The 21,867-nt window shown below is 41.2% G+C and overlaps 2 protein-coding genes across 8 annotated transcripts in view; one reads left to right on the top strand and one right to left on the bottom strand.

Moving 5' to 3' along the window:
- Nucleotides 1-9,039, bottom strand: part of si:zfos-588f8.1 — a 53,661-nt gene extending 44,622 nt beyond the window's left edge. For all 7 annotated transcript variants that reach the window (XM_063465711.1, XM_063465712.1, XM_063465714.1 and 4 more), the window contains exon 1: nt 8,644-9,039. The gene's annotated coding sequence lies outside the window, so the exon portion shown is untranslated. The remainder of the gene's footprint in view (nt 1-8,643) is intronic.
- Nucleotides 9,040-18,583: 9,544 nt separating this feature from the next.
- Nucleotides 18,584-20,939, top strand: s1pr4 (sphingosine-1-phosphate receptor 4). The gene is made up of 2 exons (XM_063466888.1): nt 18,584-18,629; nt 19,287-20,939. Exon 2 carries the CDS (start codon nt 19,439-19,441, stop codon nt 20,681-20,683), a length of 1,245 nt encoding a protein of 414 aa, XP_063322958.1. The 5' UTR covers nt 18,584-18,629; nt 19,287-19,438; the 3' UTR covers nt 20,684-20,939.
- Nucleotides 20,940-21,867: the final 928 nt, after the last annotated feature.

Below are 21,867 nucleotides of genomic sequence, written 5' to 3'. Positions count from 1 at the left end.
CAAATGCAACTTTGATTTCAGAAGCTATTATTCACCATTTGCTGACATTTAAATCACCAAGCGATTAATAACACTAATCTGATTACTCCGAATCATTCATGAAAATATCTGCTGACCTACATGAATTTAGTGTCTTGTGTCCATGGACCGGTTTATAAGGTTTGAGCATTTAATGAGATTTACTTGGGAAAGCCCCGAGTTCACCAGAGTTCAAAATAAAAGTTTCTATTTGGACTTTTTCTGCATTTAAAATAGGAAGTCATTATTAGCATCTTTCTGAGGGGCTTTCTGGTGTGAAATATGGTGCTTTGTGTTGCTGTGTCCACCTTCTGGATGCAACCTGGTTTACAGAAACCCATTTCGCTTGTGTTTATTAGATAGGAAACGCTTCGCCCCTTCTTAGCGCAATAAACTGCTATCGCAAGCACAAACCTACAGTATGTCATCTGGAGATGTGGGGCAGCTGCAGACAGAAATCAGGAAGGAGAGAAAAGGAAGCAAAGGGAAGGAGGCAGACAGAGGGGATTATTGTACACGCTCACTCATGTGGGCTACCCAGCACTAAAAACACCTCCCAAACACATGACTCCATTGTAACACCAGAATAGTGCTGCTCTGCACCAACTATATGTAGAATCCCTTACTCCCACAGCCAGTTCACATGCCACACTCAAGACACATGCCTTTGTTCATCAGGGGAAATTTAAACAGCCAGACAGGTGGGAACAATGCCATGTACTACAAAGCTGATCATAGTAGAAACAACACAGCAGGAAAGAAACTGAGATGTAGTGTCTGTGGTTCACAAGAGCCTGTTTAAACCATTTGGATGCACCTTAAAGCCACTAACAGTACTCATCCAGTGTCTCACACACGCTTTGACCTCAGTTTCAACTTCGAGGATCGTGTTGTTCAAACACAACCCGCGTACATTTCCGCAAAGCTTAAGGAACACAAACGTAAGAGCAAAACGACATAAATTTATGACCACCGCCACAAGAACCCCGAATTACGCTCAACTGACGAGACAGCTAAAGCTATTTTCCAAACAGCACATGTTCTCGTCTTCCATCCTTAATGGACCGCATCATGTCTCCTAACACTCCCACCTGAGCCAGACATCCTGAATGATTTCTGTGAGATGAAATGCAACTTACATATGGAGCCATTCATCAGTGACCAGTGTCAGACTGCACGGTAAAAATAGAGCAAAAACAAACACGGCAGACCGGAGTTCAGCCAATAGCGTGCACGTAGCCGAGGTCTACTGTTCCTGCCCTCGGCTCGGCTCTTTCTTTCCATCTCTTGGCTCTTCTATGCCTCCCTTGTCTGTGCTCTTCTGTCTTTGGTTTTTTCTCTTTCCCCTCTCTTGTCACTCTCCACAGCCCTTCAGGCATCCAGTGGTGAGACTAAGCTGCAGTCGGCACAATGGGACACACAGTTCAACCCTTAAACTACAAAGCTGTGCCAACACGTCCACGCTACACACACGAAAAGAAAATAAAAAGCTAACAAACGTAAGAAAAGCTGTACCAAAAAATAAATGCAGTTCTCATACGTAGTATTGCATTTTCCAAAGATCAAACTACGTCATGTTTAAATGGACATCTGCTCAAACTGAACAAACAGGATTTAACTTGTGTAAAATTCCCCGTGCTTCACCTGGTGCTGTAAGGAAAGCTGTAAGCAAAAGTCTCCATCTGTGCCACTTTTACCAATGTCCTCTGTAACACTGGCTTCTTTCTACCCTGGCACAGGCAACAGGAATGATTTGTCACCTAGACTGCCCAGCCTGGATGAAATAATCCTTTTCTTTTTCCCCTCAGGTCATTCCAAAAGGAATGACTAAGGAATGATGCTAACATCCTCTTCCACCAACATATAAACAAGTCCAACCCAGTTTCTGCTTTTTGCTCTTGAAACTTGAAGAATCTTAGTGAAGTTGTTTAAAATGAGCTTTTTTTAAATGGTAAACAAAAATAAAAACAATTTAAACTGACCTTTCGTGGTAGCTGTGATACAAGTAAAGCTAAACTACAGAGGTGCCTTCAGTACTACAGGGGCAATAGACACAAATTTAGCACGTGAGATAAGGGACAAACGTGCTTTTTGGAAACAGCAATAAAGATTATTTAAATATTATTTTTAAGTCAAATGTATCTGTGACAAAGGTGATCCTGCTGGTGAGCATACAGGAGAACCAAACAGGTAGAGAAACTAAGATTTCACCTTGTAAACACACCATAGATTCACTCAACACAGAATGCGACTGGCTTTTATTAACCGTGCTTAACGACAACATTTGACACTCAGGCGCAGAGCAACAGCAAATAAAGCCTCAGGGTGTGTCCCTGTCGCCCATAATCCAGAGCCAAGGGATGGGATCAGTGACCACGCAGAGGATGGAGGGAGAGGTTACAGCTCGCCGCAGCCATCAACCAGTCAGGCTGACAGTAACCTCCTACACAGGAAGGAGTGACAGAAAGACTCCAGCCAGACATGTCAGACTGGAAATCAGAAAGCCGGCTAATATAACATCACAGCAGTTTGTGAAAGAAACACAGCCTCTAATCTATTGATTTGCATGTTTTCTACTCAGAGAGTGAAAAGATCCACATTTGATGGCATGAATCATTTCGCTGCTCACACCAGAAGCCACAGGGTTTTATTTTCCTTTATTTGCATCACTTTTATCACCTTATGAACTTAACAACATGTCATTAAAATCTACGAAGTTTGTTAGGACAACGATCCGGGTTTGGGCTAAAAAGCTGCCGCGTCTCTAAAAGCCTGTTCGCATGGTTGCCATGGTGATGCAAACAGTCTCTGAATGTAAACAATCGTGACGCAGCACGTTGACTTGAACCTAATGCCATACGAAATCACTGTACTTGAACTGCTGGAGGTTTAAGTGCACCTTTTAGACCAATTTGCACTTTTACTATGGAAAATTATTGATTTGTATATTTTGGATAAACCAACAGCTTATTACTGCGCCTACACTTAGAACATGAACTGGCACATTTGTCATAATCATAATAATCCAAATCAGACTTCTCATCTTGACCTGATGTGTTTGACAGCTGCAGTGATGACTGAGCGAAGAATAAGTCGCAGCAAACAAATGCACTGTAAGTAGGCCATCCATAAACGATCAGCCTGCCTTTTCCTCACTTGTACCCTATCATTACAGCTGGGACTATTTATAAAGCCCATAAATTGAGCTTACCACATTGAAAGAGCAGACTAGGAGAGTTACCAAGGAGTTTTTGGAATTGAAACACTCCACCGCTCGCCTTCATTTTGCGTCTCTTCGGCTGCTTACATAAACCAACTTGTTCACTCACTCCCTAGTTCAGTCTCAACAAAACCATGACTGCATGCTACAAACGTCAGCTAACAGTTTCTGCAGAAAGCAAAGCTTTTTGCCCTGCCTGATGTTTGCCACAGAAAGGCCGGAGCTTTTCTGTAACAGACTGCAATACACAGAAAGCACAAACATATGGGTGCACGCTGGTGTCCCAGTTCTTCTTTCTGCATGGATTCGTACTCCCAGTTTGCTTTACCAAGTGAAAAAGTAACACTAAAGGGAATCAGAAAGTCGGACTCATCATAATCAGCTGATTGGTATGTCATCTTTGAGTGATGATGCTATAAAACTGCCTGAGCCCACAAAGAGTCAGAGTGAAGCCCGTCCTCTTCAGTAGCATTGTACGTGCACGCACGCACGCACGTCTCTACATGTCAGGCTCTCCTGGCCAAGCCCTTACCAGTGCCTTCACTACACCTCATGCAGCATAAAACATTCAGGTTTTATACTGCGTGACTATGCTGCAGTAGGTATGTAGACCGGGTACACAACACACAGCACGAGCATGTTCAACAGCTACAGAATAAGGAGTGATTCTGTGAGCGTATTTAACAGAAATCTGTGCATTTTCCTTTTATTCATGACCTTTTGATGAACAGATATTTAACTCAAATAAATCACATCCCTGCTAACAAAACCAGTAATGAGATTTGATTACGACTTATGAGGAGCGAGTAAGGGATTTTCCTGTGAGGAACATCTGCTGTGGGTGCAACAACTTCCTCTATATATAATCAGTTTGTACAGTACAGTTTATTATCCACAGTAAAAGTCCCCAAAATAAATCTGTGATTCTTTTGGTTCAATTCAAGTTTGCCCACTGCTTACAGAATATAGAGATAGCCGCGGTGGCTGATCTATTCGACCTACTGAGGCTGCTCTGCAGTGTCACGGGACTGCAGGTGTCTGCATCGTTTCACAGGTAGCCTGTATACGCCAGTACACCAGCTGCATGTACAGACGACGCATGCTGCGACAGTGACTTGTTAGGAAACACTGCGGTACCACAGCCCGCTATAGCTCAACCTGTTCTCCTGTCCTCAATCTGTCAGAAAACTTTAAAAGTAAAAGAAGGATGCAGACGCACTCTGAAAAACTGAAAACGCAGTGGATGCAATGGCCATTTTAACCCAATTTCTCACTCTAATCATGAGTAGTGTGAGAAACCAAATAGCTTCTGAGTAATTCACTTTTAGAAACCCTCCCCCAAAACATGTGACCATGAAAACAGTTGAGATAAGATATACTAGGCAGAGGTGCTGGCCGATCCTCTGCAAGCTACACTGCCGCTTTAGCCGAGTGCCAAGAGAAAATAGCCTAGCACCTCTCAAGTCACCAGTTCAAAATAAGATGATTATGAGTAACTAGCTAACCAGAAGTAATCTTACATCACATCAATGTATAAATATACCAGTATATTTGTATTTGCTTTCTACCCCTTTGTAACCTTGAAAAGCAACTTCCTGCTGTGGTGTCGCTGCAGAAAACAGCTTGATAAGCGCAGCATTTAGAAACAACAAAAGTTCCTGTAATGTGGTTCACTTTAATGATCCCAATCAGCCACAGCTCTGCATTTATTTTACATACATTTAAAATAAGTAGGCCAATGGCTTTGTACAGCTCTATCGGTTTACAAACTGATATCTGTGGGAAAAACTAACACACCGAGTGACATTTAATCAGTCAAAGCTGAATATGAAAGCTAGCTCTCCCGGAGTCCTCCGTGAGAAATAACAGCTCAGCGATATAGAAGCACATCTCTTTTAAATTCACAATTTTACGCAATTACATCCAACAGGATGTTTAGACAATTAAAACTGAAGGCTGATCTGGAGATGTGGCTGGCTTTAGGTCCCCTCCCCCATCTTTAAACCACTGTCAGATCTGCAGCGGGGTTTGGCGAGAACAAACCATTAGTGGGGGCCATATGGCTCTTTTCTTTCAAAGGATGGCAGAGGGCCATTCTGTGGACTGGCTGAACGTTTACATGCATTTTAAGGAGCTCTGTATAATTTTGGGGGGTTTGGCCGTTTCCAAAAATTTAAGTTGGTGGGAATTTGGGTAAAGTGGGGGAAGAGTCCGAGTAATACTGCATCTCTGCTTTGGATGTGATTTATGTGAGAATAAAGAGCATGGTGTGTTCACATCTGGGTCACAGTGGCATTCATCCCATTTCTGGAAATAGCCAACATTTCTATGAATAGCTATAAAACAGGAAGCATTTTTAATAAATGCAAATCGAATCTTTGAGCTTTCTCTTGGGGATCGGGGGGTTCATTTAATTTTGAACACGACAGACGGGGACACCGACGATATCCTGATGTTTGACCGGCATCACTGCGTGGTCAGCAGGTCCCATATAATCAGATCTGTAGGTGCTGTACACAAAAGCTTCACACTTCTCTCTGCCCATTACAGCTGGAGAATGTGGTCAACACCTTGTTTCAGCAAAATGTATTACACATGCAGTGACTGTGCATAGAATAAAATTATGAGGTGACGTTTATCTGCTGAGCGGCACAATAAACAACATTAAATCTAATGAAGTCGTGCACATTGTTGTAATCTTAATTTGAAAACTGGTTACAGGCTGTCACTAAAGCATTTTTGTGGCCTCGTAAAGGACCTAGCCAGATGAAATTTACAGGCCTAAAAAACTGTATTGTAATCAATTTTGAGCTTCAATATTATAGTTTATATTTTCAGCTAACCAGGTGATGTAGACTAACACAAACAAGCACTAGTCCCCTGCATGTTGGACTTGTTTTAATAATTCACTGGAGATAATGTCACAAAGTGTGTTTGTGGTCAACTTTAAAAGCTCACAGGTCCATGTGGGATCAGCCAACACGTGATAAAGAAAGGGCTCAATTTCTCTTTTTAAATCCACATTTTCATACAAAGCTCATCTTCCAGTCATGATTCCTTCTATCCCCAAATAATTTTCAAAAATAATGATCCAAGACCCCGCAGTTCCCACACAGTCTGTACTTTAGGCAGATATTTATCTAAATAATAATACTAATAATAAATATAAAGTCTATTCTTAAAGGGTCCAAGAGCTGTTCTGACACACTTTCTTTTTAATCACTAGAGTAATAAAATGCATGCAGAAGCTTTATACTTCTATACTAATGATACTATACAAGTGAGTAAAAGCTACTCACACATGTCATTGGGACCGTTTTCAAATTTGTCATTTAACACATACAGCAACATTATTAATATTTCTATACTAAACCTTTTAATTAACAACATGTGAAAAATGTGACACACATGCTCATGCAATGAAAACACTGTGAAAGCCTCCTGTCAACAAGTTTTTCCCCCACCCACTTCTATAATGCCTGGGTCACAAGGTAACAACTTGAAGCTGTGCACCCCTACACCAGCTGACAGGTGACAGCTATAATTTTCCACTTTCTGGTCTGTCCCCTTATTTCAACCCATTCCTGAGCATGTGATTGCCAGCGTGTCAAAAGGAAGTGTGAATGCAAAATTGCAGCAAAGGACTTTCTAGTTAAACCACAATTCAGTAAATGAGAAATGGAAAGACGGAAACAAGGAAGGAGTAAATACTGCGCTGTGTGATTACTTTTTCCCCACCACTGAGACGGTAGCAGTCATCACAGAGGTAGTGATCAATACCGACACTTAAGTGAAAGGATTCATTAAGGTTCTGCATACATATGGACATGCCTATACTTAAACAATACTGGGAAACCTCTTTATAAATGTTACCCAGATAACACCACCAGGCATTTCCTTTAAACTGAGTTAACAGTAGTTCCCCAAAGCAGATGCAAATGAGAGGTGGGAAAGTTATGTAGGGGTTATGATTAGTGATATTACTAAGCCAGGCAGTCAGTTAACTGTTTGAATCTTGGCTCGCTGCAATGCTGTCCTGAGACGAAGGCAATATTTAAGCTTGATATGAAAATAAAAGTACCACAGAATACTTACAGCAAAAGTATGAGGTCATCTCCCATTTCTTTATATTTTGCCTCCAAGGAGCTAGACTTTCAATTTCTAAAAAAATAAATAAATAAAAATTTTCTGGAGCTGCCTGCAGCCTTCATACCAGACCATTTTCAGAGCAATGCTTCTTATTGTTTGTTTGTTGTGTCACTGACCTATGAATCACTAAAGCATAAAAAGGTACATAACTCAAAAGATGAATCAGTATCATCCCCACACATAATAGAAAACCTGGCAGAGAACCCGTTTTCAGCTGTGTCTTTAGGCACTTGTTGATAGCAGCCTGTTGCAAAAACATGTCATTTGGTCCCATTTCTTCAAGCATGAAGTAGTATTTTTGTACCAACAAGGTGATTCACAAAAACTACTATCACCACCCCAGAGCCCGAACCTGGACATTACTGAAACACCGCGGGACAAAAATGGAATAAAAAGCGATCAACATCCAAGGATGAACTCTGAATGTCCTCGAACAAGCCTGGAGAGCTATTCCTGAAACTTTAAAGAAATCATACCAAACACTGATTTTCAGGCTCATTAGAAAATTGGGCCATCTCTGGTTTTGCCCTGTATAATGGACTTAGATTTACGGTTGCACTTTTCCATAAATCGCTGCAACTTTTCCTTCGTTTTCCTACCAAAATACAAGAAACGAGGGTCGACTCGAGACTTTAGCACAGCTCTGTGTACGAGTATACGTCACCTTTGATTGTGCAACAATAATGAATTAGGGCTACAATCTCTCATGTCTTCATGTGCCACATGCACAACAGTTTGCAACAACAGCTGACACTTCCTGGATCATTCTGGCTGGATTTATGTCACCCAACACAAAACAAGCGGGATCCTTTCACAGTGAGAAGACGACAGCCCGGTGACAGAAAGGTTCGTCACCTAACCGGGCCCGCGGACACTGCACTGCAACGAGTCTGCCTCGATTCTCGGACGTTCACACAACGGATGCAGCTCCGCTACTGTGTCACTGACATGCTTTGACAAACAGACCAAAACCGGTCCAAAAACTGGGAATGCTGCCTGATAGCGTGTCTTAAAATGGGGCTTTGAAGGGGGACGGTGAAAGGGTTAACGCATTATGAGCCGCCTCACATTAACTTCCTATAACAGCTCCGTCAATGTAGTGCCTGGTAACCTTAAAAATAAAACACATAGCAACGGCAACTAAAGCATAAACACTGCAACACATTTAGGACTTTACTGTAAAAACTTTTTCATTAAAAAATAAAAGAAGGAGCTCGTAAAAAGCTAAGAGCTCAAGCAAACTGACTTTAACGTACCTTTGCCGTCTGTTTTTCTCATCGTCGCGGTGTAATCCTCAAAAGCATTCCCCGCGATTCAACCAACTGCTGACAAATAATAATAATAATAAAACAAAATAATAATCTACTCTTCTTCCCCCTCTCCTTTGGTGGAAATAAGGCTGATTTACAGCACGCAGGCTAAGAACGGTGAAGTCCCAAACAGACAAAGCTCAATCAGTTTGAAGGTTTCAATCCGAGGAGAAAAGAACCTGAAATGAAAGAGAGGGAAACGCGAAGACCACTTAAACGCGCTCATTAAACAGCAAAGAATCGTTTGGGGGGATAAAAATTCCTCCTTCCTCACAGGCGGTGTGATTTCAGACCGGCTAACCAGCTAGCCTGTCGCTACTTCCTTTCTCTGTGCCTAAATAACAGCAGCGGCAGGCTGAGCTGAAAAAGTTGAGGAAAAAGGCACACACACCAGATTCTATACGATAAAGACACCCTGTTGCTCACAGGCGTTTGTAGGAGAGCAGCGCCCCCTGCTGGATAAGCGGTGGTACTACAGGTGTCACACAAAGGCTTTGTGTTTCACCCGTGTTTTCTTTGTTGTTTGTTTGTTTTTTCCGCCTCAGTGGGAGGTGGCACAATTGACTAGTTCACGTAAGCTACATAAAATAGCAGCTATATAGCAAATAGCAGCTAAATAGCAGCTAAATAGCAGCTAAAATAGCTATTAACATCTCCACTTTGTTTTGAGGCGTATTATTTGTATTCTGACACCACTAGTTTTAGTGGAGCGTTCCGTTGTCCTAGCAACCGCGTCTCTTTTTTTTACCCAATAAATATACTCGAGATTCTTTGAACGTCATCTCTGTACAGTCCGTATGTATATGCTGCTGGGTGATCTTTCGTCTACTATTATTCCAAAACCTTTACACCTAGCCTCACATAGCAGAACCTTTCAAGGGTCAAGAGGACAATTTAGGCTTCAAAAATTGTATTAAATAAATAAATAAATAATAGTAATACAATTGAACTGAGCCTCTATTTTATAATTTTAATGATACATCCATCAAACATATATATAAACATATATATGGAGATATATGGAGAGAGATAGGATAATATCAATGTAAAATAATAATAATAATAATAATGGTAATGGATTGCATATATATAGCGCTTTTCGAGACCCCCAAAGCGCTTTACAATTCCACTATTCATTCACTCTCACATTCACACACTGGTGGAGGCAGCTACAGTTGTAGCCACAGCTGCCCTGGGGCAGACTGACAGAAGCGAGGCTGCCATATCGCGCCATCGGCCCCTCTGACCAACACCAGTAGGCGGTAGGGTGAAGTGTCTTGCCCAAGGACACAACGACCAGGACAGAGAGAGTTGGGGATCGAACCGGCAACCTTCCGGTTACAAAATGAGAAAATAAAATAAAAATAAAACATAAATAATACAATTTCTTTATTCTATATTACATTTTACTTTAAATATTAAACTCTATCTTTTCAATAACCACACACTTTAGTTTTAAAAAAATATTTTCATATATTTGCCCAAATACACTATTCATATAATAATTCACACTTATGCAAAGGTGCTGTATTAAATTCTTGTGAGTTAAGAAAAACATTTATGACTATTTTATTAAAAGTGATAACAGGGCTGTACAGGATAACATGGCTAAGTGGCTATAATAAATGTATTTTTAGATTATCACATTAATGTGACAAATAAATACTCCGGGCCACAGATTTAATAAAATTTCATATGCTTTTAACATATATTTATAACGTATGGTATCAGGCTTGCACATCAGTGCTGGCATTAGTGTTTTCTCTTAAAAACATGCGAGCAGTGGATGGTAATGCACTGTGAAAGTCAAGGACAAATGTAGTTATATAAATAAAGGAAGGAAACTTTGACATTTATTTGTCTTCCTTTGGTCATACGGGTTACAGGGTCACAGTGGTTACAGTGATGCTCGGTCTCATCAGAAAATAATGGCGAAATACAAAATGTGTCAAAGAGGACTGACCTTTGACCTGCACTGACCTGCACTGAGCAAACGACTGGACATGTCACCTCTTCTTTGTCATGCCATCTCACTGTTTTTGTCTCTTCCTTAAACAGCCTGAATATATTTTAGCAACAGGGTTGCACATATGTTGTGGGACACAATTTAATAGTGCAGAATTATAGTTGTTGTTGATGTTTAAAAACAGTTTAACAATTATAATAGATGTGTCAACAAAATCAAAAAGGAAACAATGGGATCTATAATTGTTTTACTGTTGTATCTGACATGCAGTTTTGGTTTTTGATTACAATTTTCTGCTTATGTAGGTTATTGTACCTACTCTGTGTTCAATCCACTTAAATGATCTTTATTAAACTGTTATGCTATATTTGTTTCAGTTCCTGCTGCTCTCTTGGCCAGATATCTCTTGAAAAACACATTTTTAATCTAATGACACATTTTACCTGGATGAATAAACGATATATAAACTTCACTTTGCCAAAAACGGATCCACCTTGAAACAGGACTGTTCACTCTGACTTAAATGAACTGATATCATTCATATACTTGACATATAGCTGACAGATTATAGGCCAACATATTCAAAGTTTATGTTGGTCTAAAGTTCATGTTGTCATGTTTACAGCAGCTTAAATAGCAGAAATAACTTTTTGGCAGATCATCACTTTACTCTTTAAATAATCTGGCCTTCTTTTCCTCCTGTAGCAATTTATGCTAAAGGCATCATTCTCACACCAAAACAACTGCTTGACTGTGGGATGAATGCTGTTAATTTTTTTCATGTACATTTTAATGTTTTTGAATTATTTAGAAAATTGTTGAAGCTAGAGTGGAGAGCCCAGAACGGGAGAAAAAGAAAAGTCCATCTGATTTTCAATCTGTCAACTAAAAAACAAAACAAAGCAAAACAGAAATTTCTACAGCTAATAGTGAAAAAAACCCAAGAACTTCTCTGTCATTTAATTCTTTATCTGTTACTTAATTACTTTGGTATAGTAATAATTGTCACAGCTGAGCTCTTTATCAGCAGGAAAAAGCTGTTAAACATATTAAAATACATTTAAAAGTTGAAAATTATCCCCTCTTCATTCTTCATTGGGCCAAATTGGAATATTTTCTAGGCCCCCAGGCCTAATGTTTGAGACCCCAGTTTCACTGTATTCTGTATACGACCCGAGCTAAGACGGACAGGCACATGGCTCAGTTCTGAGCACAGAAAGGAATTTGCAGGAATACCAGAGGGGCCAAAACCAGCTGCTGGTAGATAGAGTAATTGTTCAAACTTCAAGCCAATAGCATACGTCACCATCAACTGTGGGATCTACCAAGATGCAGCTATACCAAGTGATAGCAACATGAGGAAGATGGGACGCCAGAAGCAGGAGAAATGCTAAAGACTTAGAGAAGAGCTTGAAAACCCAACTCACAACAGACTGACATTAAATACACTGTTGTGTACATTCTGTTCTGCTTGCTACTTCCTGGTAGGAGGGACAACAAAACTCATTTATTTTTATTTTCCTTTATTCATTGCTTTAGCTTACTTGGCAGGCACTTCATTCTTATTAGCACAGGGATTTTCCAGATTAAGGAAAATCACCAGGATTGTAATAAAAATGCACATGAGAAAAAAAAGCACAAAATACAATTTTTTCTTCACTTAAATGACAAAATGAAAAATGCACAGACTTCGTTTGAGTAAGGTAAAGCAGATGTATCGTCCCCATTCCACAGGCCCATTTTGAACTTGTTTGAACTTGTGACCATCCTTTCTTTTAGCATTTTATCGCTGTCTCTAACAAAGATTTTAAGCACAAACCTTAAGTCTTTATGGGGGAATATGCTTAGCATAGCTCTATTGTGCATTGTTTTAATTGTTTTTTTGTTTTATTTGTCAGAGTGTGGTGGTTTGTGGGGGGATTTTCCCACAGTGTGATAGAAAGTGTGCTGAATTTACTATGAAACCACTGTTCCAAATATACAGATGTGAAACTGTGAGTTAAAATTGACCTTTTTAAAAAACAAAACCAAATCTGCCATCCATAGCTTAAATAACTCCAGCATCCTAAAACAGTCCAGTGTCAACCTGCTTCTGTCAACAACAAAAAAAGCCAAATTTGTGGCTCATTATCTGAAAATTTGAACTTGGTAATTCAAACTTTTCTGTTATTTTCTCAATTTTGAGTTTTTTTCTCAGATGTTTGAGCAAGTAAGTCAAAGTTCTGAGATAACTTACTCAAAACTGAGATTCTAAGATTAGATTTTAAGCTAAGAGTTCTTCCACACAGTCCAGCCGTTTCCTGGATTCTTTTATTCTTAGCAGGAAATTAACCGTAACATTGCTTTTCCACCACCAGATGTTGCTCTCTCAACACCAAACAGTCATGTTCACCTTCTGAAACACCTGTTGCGACACCAGCTGGTGTCACCTTCATAATCTATGGTGACAAATAAAGGCCATGAGTCATTACACTCACCTTTCTGCTCCTTCAGGCTCTTTGCACCATCAAGCTGTTTCTTCAACTCAGCTCATTTGATCTGTTTCACGTTTATCTCGTAGATGTCAAAGGTGACATCAAAGACCCAACAATTAGAAGGAAGGCAGGTCTCAGTCAGTTTGTACAGTCTAACAATGATTCAAGTATGTGATATGAACTAGCTGGTGGAGTGCTACAGGTTACAGGCAAGTGTTTACCAATATGTAAGCTAATCTAAATTTGCAGTATGTTGTGAAGTTTTCGTGTTCAATTCACTTCAATTTTATTTATACAGCGCCAAATCACAACAACAGTCGCCTCAAGGCGCTTTATATTGTGAGGTAGCCCCTACAATAATACATACAGAGAAAAAAAACCCAACAATCATATGACCCCCTATGAACAAGCACTTTGGCGACAGTGGGAAGGAAAAACTCCCTTTTAACAGGAAGAAACCTCCAGCAGAGCCAGACTCAGGGAGGGGCGGGGCCATCTGCTGTGATTGGTTGGGGTGAGAGAAGGAGAAAAGACAGGATAAAGACATGCTGTGGAAGAGAGACAGAGATTAATAACAGATATGATTCAGATATGATTCAGCAAAGAGGTCTGAGTGAGAAAGGTGACTGGAAAGGAAAAACCCAGTGCATCATGGGAATCCCCCAGCAGCCTACGTCTATTGCAGCATAACTAAGGGAGGATTCAGGGTCACCTGGTCCAGCCCTAACTATATGCTTTAGCAAAAAGGAAAGTTTGAAGCTTAACCTTGAAAGTAGAGATAGTGTCTGTCTCCTGAATCCAAACTGGAAGCTGGTTCCACAGAAGAGGGGCCTGAAAACTGAAGGCTCTGCCTCCCATTCTACTTTTAAATACTCTAGGAACAACAAGTAAGCCTGCAGTGTGAGAGCGAAGTGCTCTAATAGGGTGATATGGTACTACAAGGTCATTAAGATAAGATGGGGCCTGATTATTTAAGACCTTGTATGTGAGGAGCAGGATTTTGAATTCTGGATTTAACAGGAAGCCAATGAAGGGAAGCAGTGTTTGTTGCTGGTTTTCAGATCAGCCACTGACTTCAGAACCAGCTGCTTATCATTACGAGGAGTCACTCCTTATAATGACAGTCTTTGACTGGAGTTGATTAGACTGTTGGTTGAGGATGGGACATGAGTGTCCATCCCCGAACCTACAACATGGAGAAACACGGACGTGCCTTCTGGGTCAGAAAAAACCTGAAACCTGCATTTAATCTGACCACCAGATGGCGATAGCTGTGGTTGCCAAAAGACTTCTTGTCACGTAGAAGTCAATGGAAAAGTAGCTCTCTGAATTCAGTCGCTCATTTTGGGTCATTAAAGCATTTTTTGTCAGTTTTCATAAATGGAAGGCTACCTTTGGGAAACAACACATTGTCAATTACAAATTGATATTTAATGAGCATGCAGATTTACACTAATGTGCAAATGTCTTGAGCCACCCAATGTCTTTATATTTTGCTAATCTTTTTACAGTGCTCTTCAGCTTTCTGGAGAAGTTTTCTTTAGACAGTCTTTGTACCTGACTATCTTCACAGAAATGTTTGCCGTGAGTAACTGTGAATACCTAACTGAAGGGATAAATCAGTGTTGTGAGTGCACATAACAGACAACTTAGCAAAGAACACATTTTCAAATGTTTAGACTGTTTATTGCAAAAACACGTGATGTGTTTCCATTTCTCTGGCTGAATCTATGGAAAATGCCAAAACAGTCTGACAGGCGCAAAAAGGTATTTTTGCACCAACAAGGTGATTCCCAATCAGCTGTTAGCTGAAAACTCGGCATATGTTGATGCAGTGTGTGTCCTTAAGGAAACTGAGGAAACAGGACAAGTGGAGAACAAAAGAAGAAGTGTCAGCCCTAAAAACGATCAGCAGCAGATAAACAGCACGTGAGAGTCGTGTTCTATGGAAGTATGAAAAAGACCTGACGCAGGACCTGAGACGTGCATCTAGCCCTTCATTTGACCCAATTCACTGACTTTCAAGATCAGTCGAAATGTTCACACTATTTTTGCCTCATACACTGCATTTCCATGTATTTTTGCACCTGTTTCCCATTGTGGGGTGGGGTGGCTGTAGCTCAGGTGGTAGATCAGCTCACCTACTGCTGGTGGTCTGACCCTAGTCTGCTCCAGTCTACCTGCCAAATATCCATCGTAGTATGAATGATGTGTGAATGTTAGTTAGGAAAAAGTGCTTGTGCAAATGGGTGAATGAACAAGTTGTGCTTTGAGTGCTCAGATGAGTAGAAAAGTGCTATAAAAGAACAGGTTTTATTATTTCCTAGCAAAATATAAAGAAATGGGCCACCCCTTTCTTTTACAGCCAAAATGGTGATGAAGCAAATATCAGGGTCAAATCAGGACTTAATAAGATGGGTGACATAAACAGCTACGTCCACCCAACAGACTGTCTATCCACTTAACTTGGAACCTGCCCAGTTTGTATCACAGGTGGTTATTTTAGCTGCCGAGTGTCATCGACTCACTATAGTGTCTGGAGGTCACGTCACTGTGAATCTCTTCCTGTGTGGACTGCCCGTTTCACCTGCATTCTATTAAATGGTCAGCAGGGGAGCGACTGGTTGCAAAAAGATTAGTAGTTGTACAGGAATCAATGGGAGCCCCCACCCCTCCACCCGTGACTTCAATAAACCTGATGTATTGCTGGACTCTGTCACTAGTTTCAGGTAACAGTGAATATAAGTTTTTATATTCTGGTTATAAATGGAGTCAAAAAGGGAGACTATCAAGGCTTCGTCCATCAGCTGTGACTTGTTGATTAGAAGTTGTTAGCCAATAAGCATGGAGTGTCATCACTGATTTCACAGGCAGATGTGCTCCTTCCTCATCAGGTCCACTTTAGAAATACCGAAATGTTGATGGTAAAACGTTCAGCTCGAGCTTTCATAACAGGTGTTCTCAAATCAGCAGGTGACGTCAGCCGGTTAGAGAAACGTCTTTCACAGGGTCTGTGTTGTGGACCAGTCTGTCTTCCTTTGTGCAATGACTCTATAAACGACTTTTCTACTGTCAGTTTCTTCAAGTGTCAAAAGAACTTGGATTTAAATAAAATGGAAACTCTGCATTGCATGTCTTGAAACTGCACTCCAAGTCCTTCCTTGGGAGAACTTGCATCTTACTAACGGATACTGCTGTTATCACTACTTTGCTTTTAAGAATGCTTCACGTGTGATTACGCCATCAGCGAAGAAAGCGCAGGTGTTTTCAATCACTCGTATCACTCATCAAAGGTTAGTGATGTCAGTGACACTGGCTGTGGTGAAAACAGTCAATAATCTGATGTAAAAACTGGCACAACAGCAATTTTCTGGGTTTTTTAATCTTTCATTGGTTAACCACTGCAGGAAAAAAACAACAACAACAACAACAAAAAAACAAGCCAAAGTGCACAACTCCACATTTGTGTTAATTTCAACAGAAAACTTGAAAAATGCACAAAAGTTCACCATAGAAAAACAGGCCTTCAGGACGTTGTGGATTTCCTAACTCTGCTAAGTGTTTAAGGCATGAAAGTACTCACCGTCGATTATATTTTCACAAGAAGAAAGAGAGGAAGTCTGAAATCTGTAAACAAAGACCTGGCAAGAACAAATTTCGTGAGTACGATATTGTAGCAACATGGTGACTTGTTCTTTAGAATAATTGATTCCCTATTGGTGACCCATCAGCTGCTCTCCTCTGCATTCATGCATTTTCACCTTAGCTTTAGTTTGCATGCTGGTATAGGTTTTCCTCTGCAGGCCTGAGTCTGCTGGTGTTGCGTACAAGGATAGGCACAGGCCCTTTGTAATCCTCAGCAGTACACACATTTAAAAGATGCTTGGCAGTAATTTGGTGGCTGTCACTGGAAACAGTAATATCGCTGGTCATAGTTGAGGACGCACTTTTGTTTAAATCCCTTGAAGTGGAGACCTGCAGAGCTGGACTGCTTATCAGTGAAGAAGAAAAAACACACACTCATGCAGTTGTGGCCAGATACGCACATTGTGGTTATGGAGTGCTTTGAAGTTGTATTTTCAGAGTAAGGGCGTTTTCAACAGTCGTGGGTGTTGTTGACACCTCAGGATGTTGTAGCTTGTTGTACATTTTCCGGGTGTTTTTCTTTTTCCTCAGTTTATTCACAATAACAGTTTCGCCACCACCTTTAGATCTATACAGAGTAACACAAGTCCTCTATCGACCATGATGGAGGACGTGTCTTCAACACTAAAAAAGGAGAAGTTGTGTTAGTTTCGCAGGGGGACAGCACAGAAATTATGTAGTTAATTACAGTACACACAATGTAGGTCAAATATATATGCATGGGCGACCTTGTCTCGCTGTTTGTTAAACAAACCGTGCAAACTGGAATAATTCATGCAGACGCAGGCGACTGCGAGAATAAAAAGGGATATCTGCTTATAAGAATAATTGGGCGCTGGTATGATTGGTATCATTTGACTTTTTTTGGCATTTGATAAATGATAATTACAGTGCAGCAGCACAATTACAGCCTGCTTGGCTGGAGCATTAAATGCATAACAACAGCTCTTTGAAAACGTCACTCGTGTTCGGCCACGAGCTCTGGTTTTGCTCATGTCTGAAATTTGGTTTCTTAATTTTGGGGTCTGCCACTGCTTTCTGCTTCTTGCAGGGCACTTCTTGTGTTTGTGTGTTTATGGCTTGAAAATGGTCACAGCTTCAGCAGTAATGTCTGCCTCGCATGTGGTTGGGGGCCCACTGGCGCATGGCAGGGGGTTTACAGAAGACAAGGGTTTCATGCGTGGTGGCTATGTGTGAACAATGTAAGTGCGGCCTGCACACCCAAGCCAACAGCCCCAGCTGCAAGAGAAGATATATAGTATGAAACCTCACTATCTACAGGGAGGGGCACCTTTTCATCTGAGTTCCTGTTTTTCTCTTGTATTTTCCCTTTTATTTTCTTATATTTGAGAAAAGAAATTGTCATAACTCAGCAAGAGGCCAGTGCAAGTGGGTCTTTCCCCATATCCTTATTGCATAGCAAAAATTTACAACTAGTTTACAACTGGCACGGGTTTTGAAACAGTCTTTCCCGTTACAGGCCATAGAACGACTTAAGCAATAGATTTGATTGGCAGTAGCGGTAACAATGCGTGACGTCCTGGGAAAAAATAAATAAGAATGTTAATAAACCAGAAAAAAATGTTGCAGACGGGGAAATAATCACTTGTTTTTTCTCGTTACACAGTGATGGAACATGTGCAGCCTCTCTGTTATGCATGTGTGAATGTGTGTGTGTGTGTGTGTGTGTGTGTGTGTGTGTGTGTGTGTGTGTGAATTTGTGTGTGTGTGTTTTGGGTGTGTCGGGCTTACTTCCCCATGTAAGTAAGACTGTACTGCAAAAAACTCTTTAGTCAGCGACAGCAGCTGCACTATCACACACTCAGCATCACCAAGAGCGGCCAGAGGTAAGCACTCACCACTGCACCTTCACCTCACTGCAGCTCTGCAATGAAGTCAAATTCAAATCGAATCAAATTTATATTTATAACAGGAAAAAAAACAAAAATTACACCCATAACTTTTAAACATAAATTCCAATATAACGCCAATTAATTAATTAATTATAACATTTGCTATAAAGATTAAACTTGGTGTAAGATGTAGTCAAATATATATTTTTTCCACTCAGATATTATTGAATACAATTTCAGCACAACGGCAAAGCTGCATTTCTTCAAATATTTTTATATATATAAAAAAAGAAAGAAAAAAAACCTTCTTTTTTTTTTGGTTGGTAATTATTTATTATAATTTCGTTAATTTTAAGCGTGGGAATTTTAAGCAATTATTGTTTTGCATTCTTGATAACAAAAAAAAAACATGTTTTTCCTTCATGTGGTGATTTAAATGCCCCCACTTTTCACTCATCCTGTGTTAACCGCAGATAGGTGGAGACTGCAGCGTTCGGGAGACATTTAAATGAGGCCTTTTAAACTGACTGAAACTTTGCAATGAAGCGGCTCAGAGTGCAGTACTGAGAGTGAGGGAAATTTCTTTCATGGCTTTGATTTTCATACAGAAATCACTATTGTTTCTTTGTTTTCTTCTGCTTTTATTCTCAGGTGTTTGTTGCTCACAGGCAGCGAGCTCCAGTGGTTAGAGTGCGCCCATAGCCTGTTTACTCACAGGAGTTTCGCACTAATTCCCGTGCAGCTCGGTTCAGCCTGTTCTCGCCCAAATCCTTCATCCGACCGGCCGGCTCAGTTTTCCCATCATGAGTGCCTTGTCCTCCCTCACGTCCCCTTCCTCCTGCCCTCACATGTACAACATACCCACCTACCAGAGCAACAGCGCCGCACCAAATGTCACCAGCGCTGCAACTGGGCTCAACCACGTGATCCTGAGGCATTACAACTACACCGGCCGTCTGCAGAACAGGACCATCGCGAACTCCCAGAACCAGATCAGTGTCTCCGTGGCCGTCTTCCTGTTCTTCAGCATTTTCATCATCCTGGAGAATCTCCTGGTGCTGGTGGCCGTCATCTCCCGCATCCGCCGCAGCCGTCGTTGGGTGTATGTTTGCATTGCCAACATCACACTCAGCGATCTCCTCACCGGAGCCGCTTACCTGGTGAACATCTGCTTGTCTGGCAGCCAGACCTTTCGCCTGACGCCTGCTCTGTGGCTCTTCAGGGAGGGCATGCTGTTTGTGGCCCTGGCAGCCTCCATATTCAGTTTGCTGCTGATTGCTGTGGAGCGTTACACCACTATGATGAAGCCACTTCCCCAGAAGTCAACCAGAAAGACCTACTATCGAATCTATGGCTTGGTAGCGCTTTGTTGGGGTTTGGCGCTGGTTATTGGCTTTCTCCCCTTGCTGGGCTGGAACTGTGTGTGCAGCCTGGATGGATGCTCCACCCTGCTTCCTCTCTACTCCAAGACTTACATCTTTTTTTCTCTCATTATTTTTTTCCTCATCCTTCTGGCTATCGGTGTGCTCTATGGTGCCATCTACTGCCACGTGCACAAGAGTGCTCAGCTAGCGCCCCAGCGCAGTCGCAAGCGCTCCTTAGCTCTGCTGAAGACTGTTATCACCATTGTCGGGGTCTTTATGCTCTGCTGGGGGCCGCTCTTCATGCTGTTACTGGTAGATTTCTTCTGTGTCTCCCGCCAGTGCGCACTGCTATTCAGCGCTGAATTTTGCATCTCCCTGGCCGTCCTCAACTCGGGCCTGAACCCCATCATCTACGCCCTGGGCAGCAGCGAGATGAGAAAAGCCATCGCTGAGCTGCTCTGCTGCTGCTGCCTGAGGGCTGGCCTCTGCCACCCAGACACATTCACATCAAAGGAGACCAGCAGCACCTCAGAGAGCAGGAGGGACAGTCTGAGGAACAGTTTTAATAAGGTCAGGAACCTGAGTGTGGCCTCCCCGCCATCCACCCCAAGCAAAACTCGCAGGGCACCTAGAAAATATAGGCTGAGCACCACCACCAGCTGCCTGTCAGTTTCAAGTGGTTAAACCACAACGTTCCCCTCCCAAGTAAACCAACCTGTGTGCACCGATACACATCTAACCGTTTCCTCTCAGTTTTGGTTTGAATGTTCACTGCTTCATGAAATGCACATGCACTGCTGACTAAACGCTCCAATAATATCCTCACAATATTCCAGTTTGCAACAATGTTACAAGAAATTTTTATTTTTTTTGCATAACTATGCATTCTTTTGTAACTGTATATGATAATTTACATTCACTGTACTTTTCTATTATTGCACGATATTGATAGATTATTGTTTATGTGAATATAAAATATGTACATTTAAGTTGTTTTTTGTACTACTTCTGTTTAAGAAATATAAATAAAGTTTATTTTGCTTTATCCATGCGTGGCTGCTCTTTTCAGTAGGATAGTACCTCTGCTTACCTCTGGAGGGAGGCACCTCATCAGAGCGTTGACCCCCTCCTGCAAACGATCAGATGATTCAGTATCACTTAAACCTTCATAGACTGAAAGCAGACATTATACAGACCTTAATATCAATTCTAGATTTACTAAATATACCAAATATACATATTTCAGCACGTTTAAATGATTATTTTAGTCTGCCTAAAGAAAGCTTAATCTGTATTCTGCAGGCATGTCGCTATACATGTAATGCTTCTTTCTGTAGTTTCAAAAGCTTTTCCTAACAGCCATTTCCAGCCTGCTCACCATTTCCTGTGTTTCTGACAGGATGACTGATTGGAGTTCAGTGCAGAGGGGGTGAGGGCTGGGACTGCAGCCCCAAGGGCATACGCAGCCAGGGCTAATTGATAAATTCATTATGACTGTCTGGCAGCACGAGGAGATAAGGTTCAGCAGATAGTATGTACCCTTAAATTATACAGGCTACTGTACTGTACTGTATTTCTCCTGCTGACGCACACTGATCTGAGATGGAGGAAAGTATTTTTACAAATCAAAAGTAGTCGTCTGCCGTTCTGCAAAGGCGCAGCATGCGAGCAAGTGCTTTATTTGTTTTTACAAAAGAATCAGTGCAATAACTCCAAGCGACAGGGGGTTTCTCACTAGCTGTAAACTCAAAGCGATCTGCGGTTCAAAAGATTTGGAAGTTCCCACTCTTAATATAAGACACATGGTTAATTCTCTCAGGTTTTTGAAGTATATCCTAAAAGAAAGACCTGTTTACATGATAAGTCCT

Source organism: Pelmatolapia mariae, linkage group LG23 (genome assembly GCF_036321145.2).
Source record: "Pelmatolapia mariae isolate MD_Pm_ZW linkage group LG23, Pm_UMD_F_2, whole genome shotgun sequence".
Lineage (NCBI taxonomy): Eukaryota > Metazoa > Chordata > Actinopteri > Cichliformes > Cichlidae > Pelmatolapia > Pelmatolapia mariae.
Note: the sequence above shows the minus strand (reverse complement) of the source record. Positions and strands in the feature narration are given on the sequence as shown.

Excerpts from the sequence above, each read along its gene's own strand:
- s1pr4 (XM_063466888.1), top strand. The coding sequence starts at position 19,439 with ATGAGTGCCTTGTCCTCCCTCACGTCCCCTTCCTCCTGCCCTCACATG.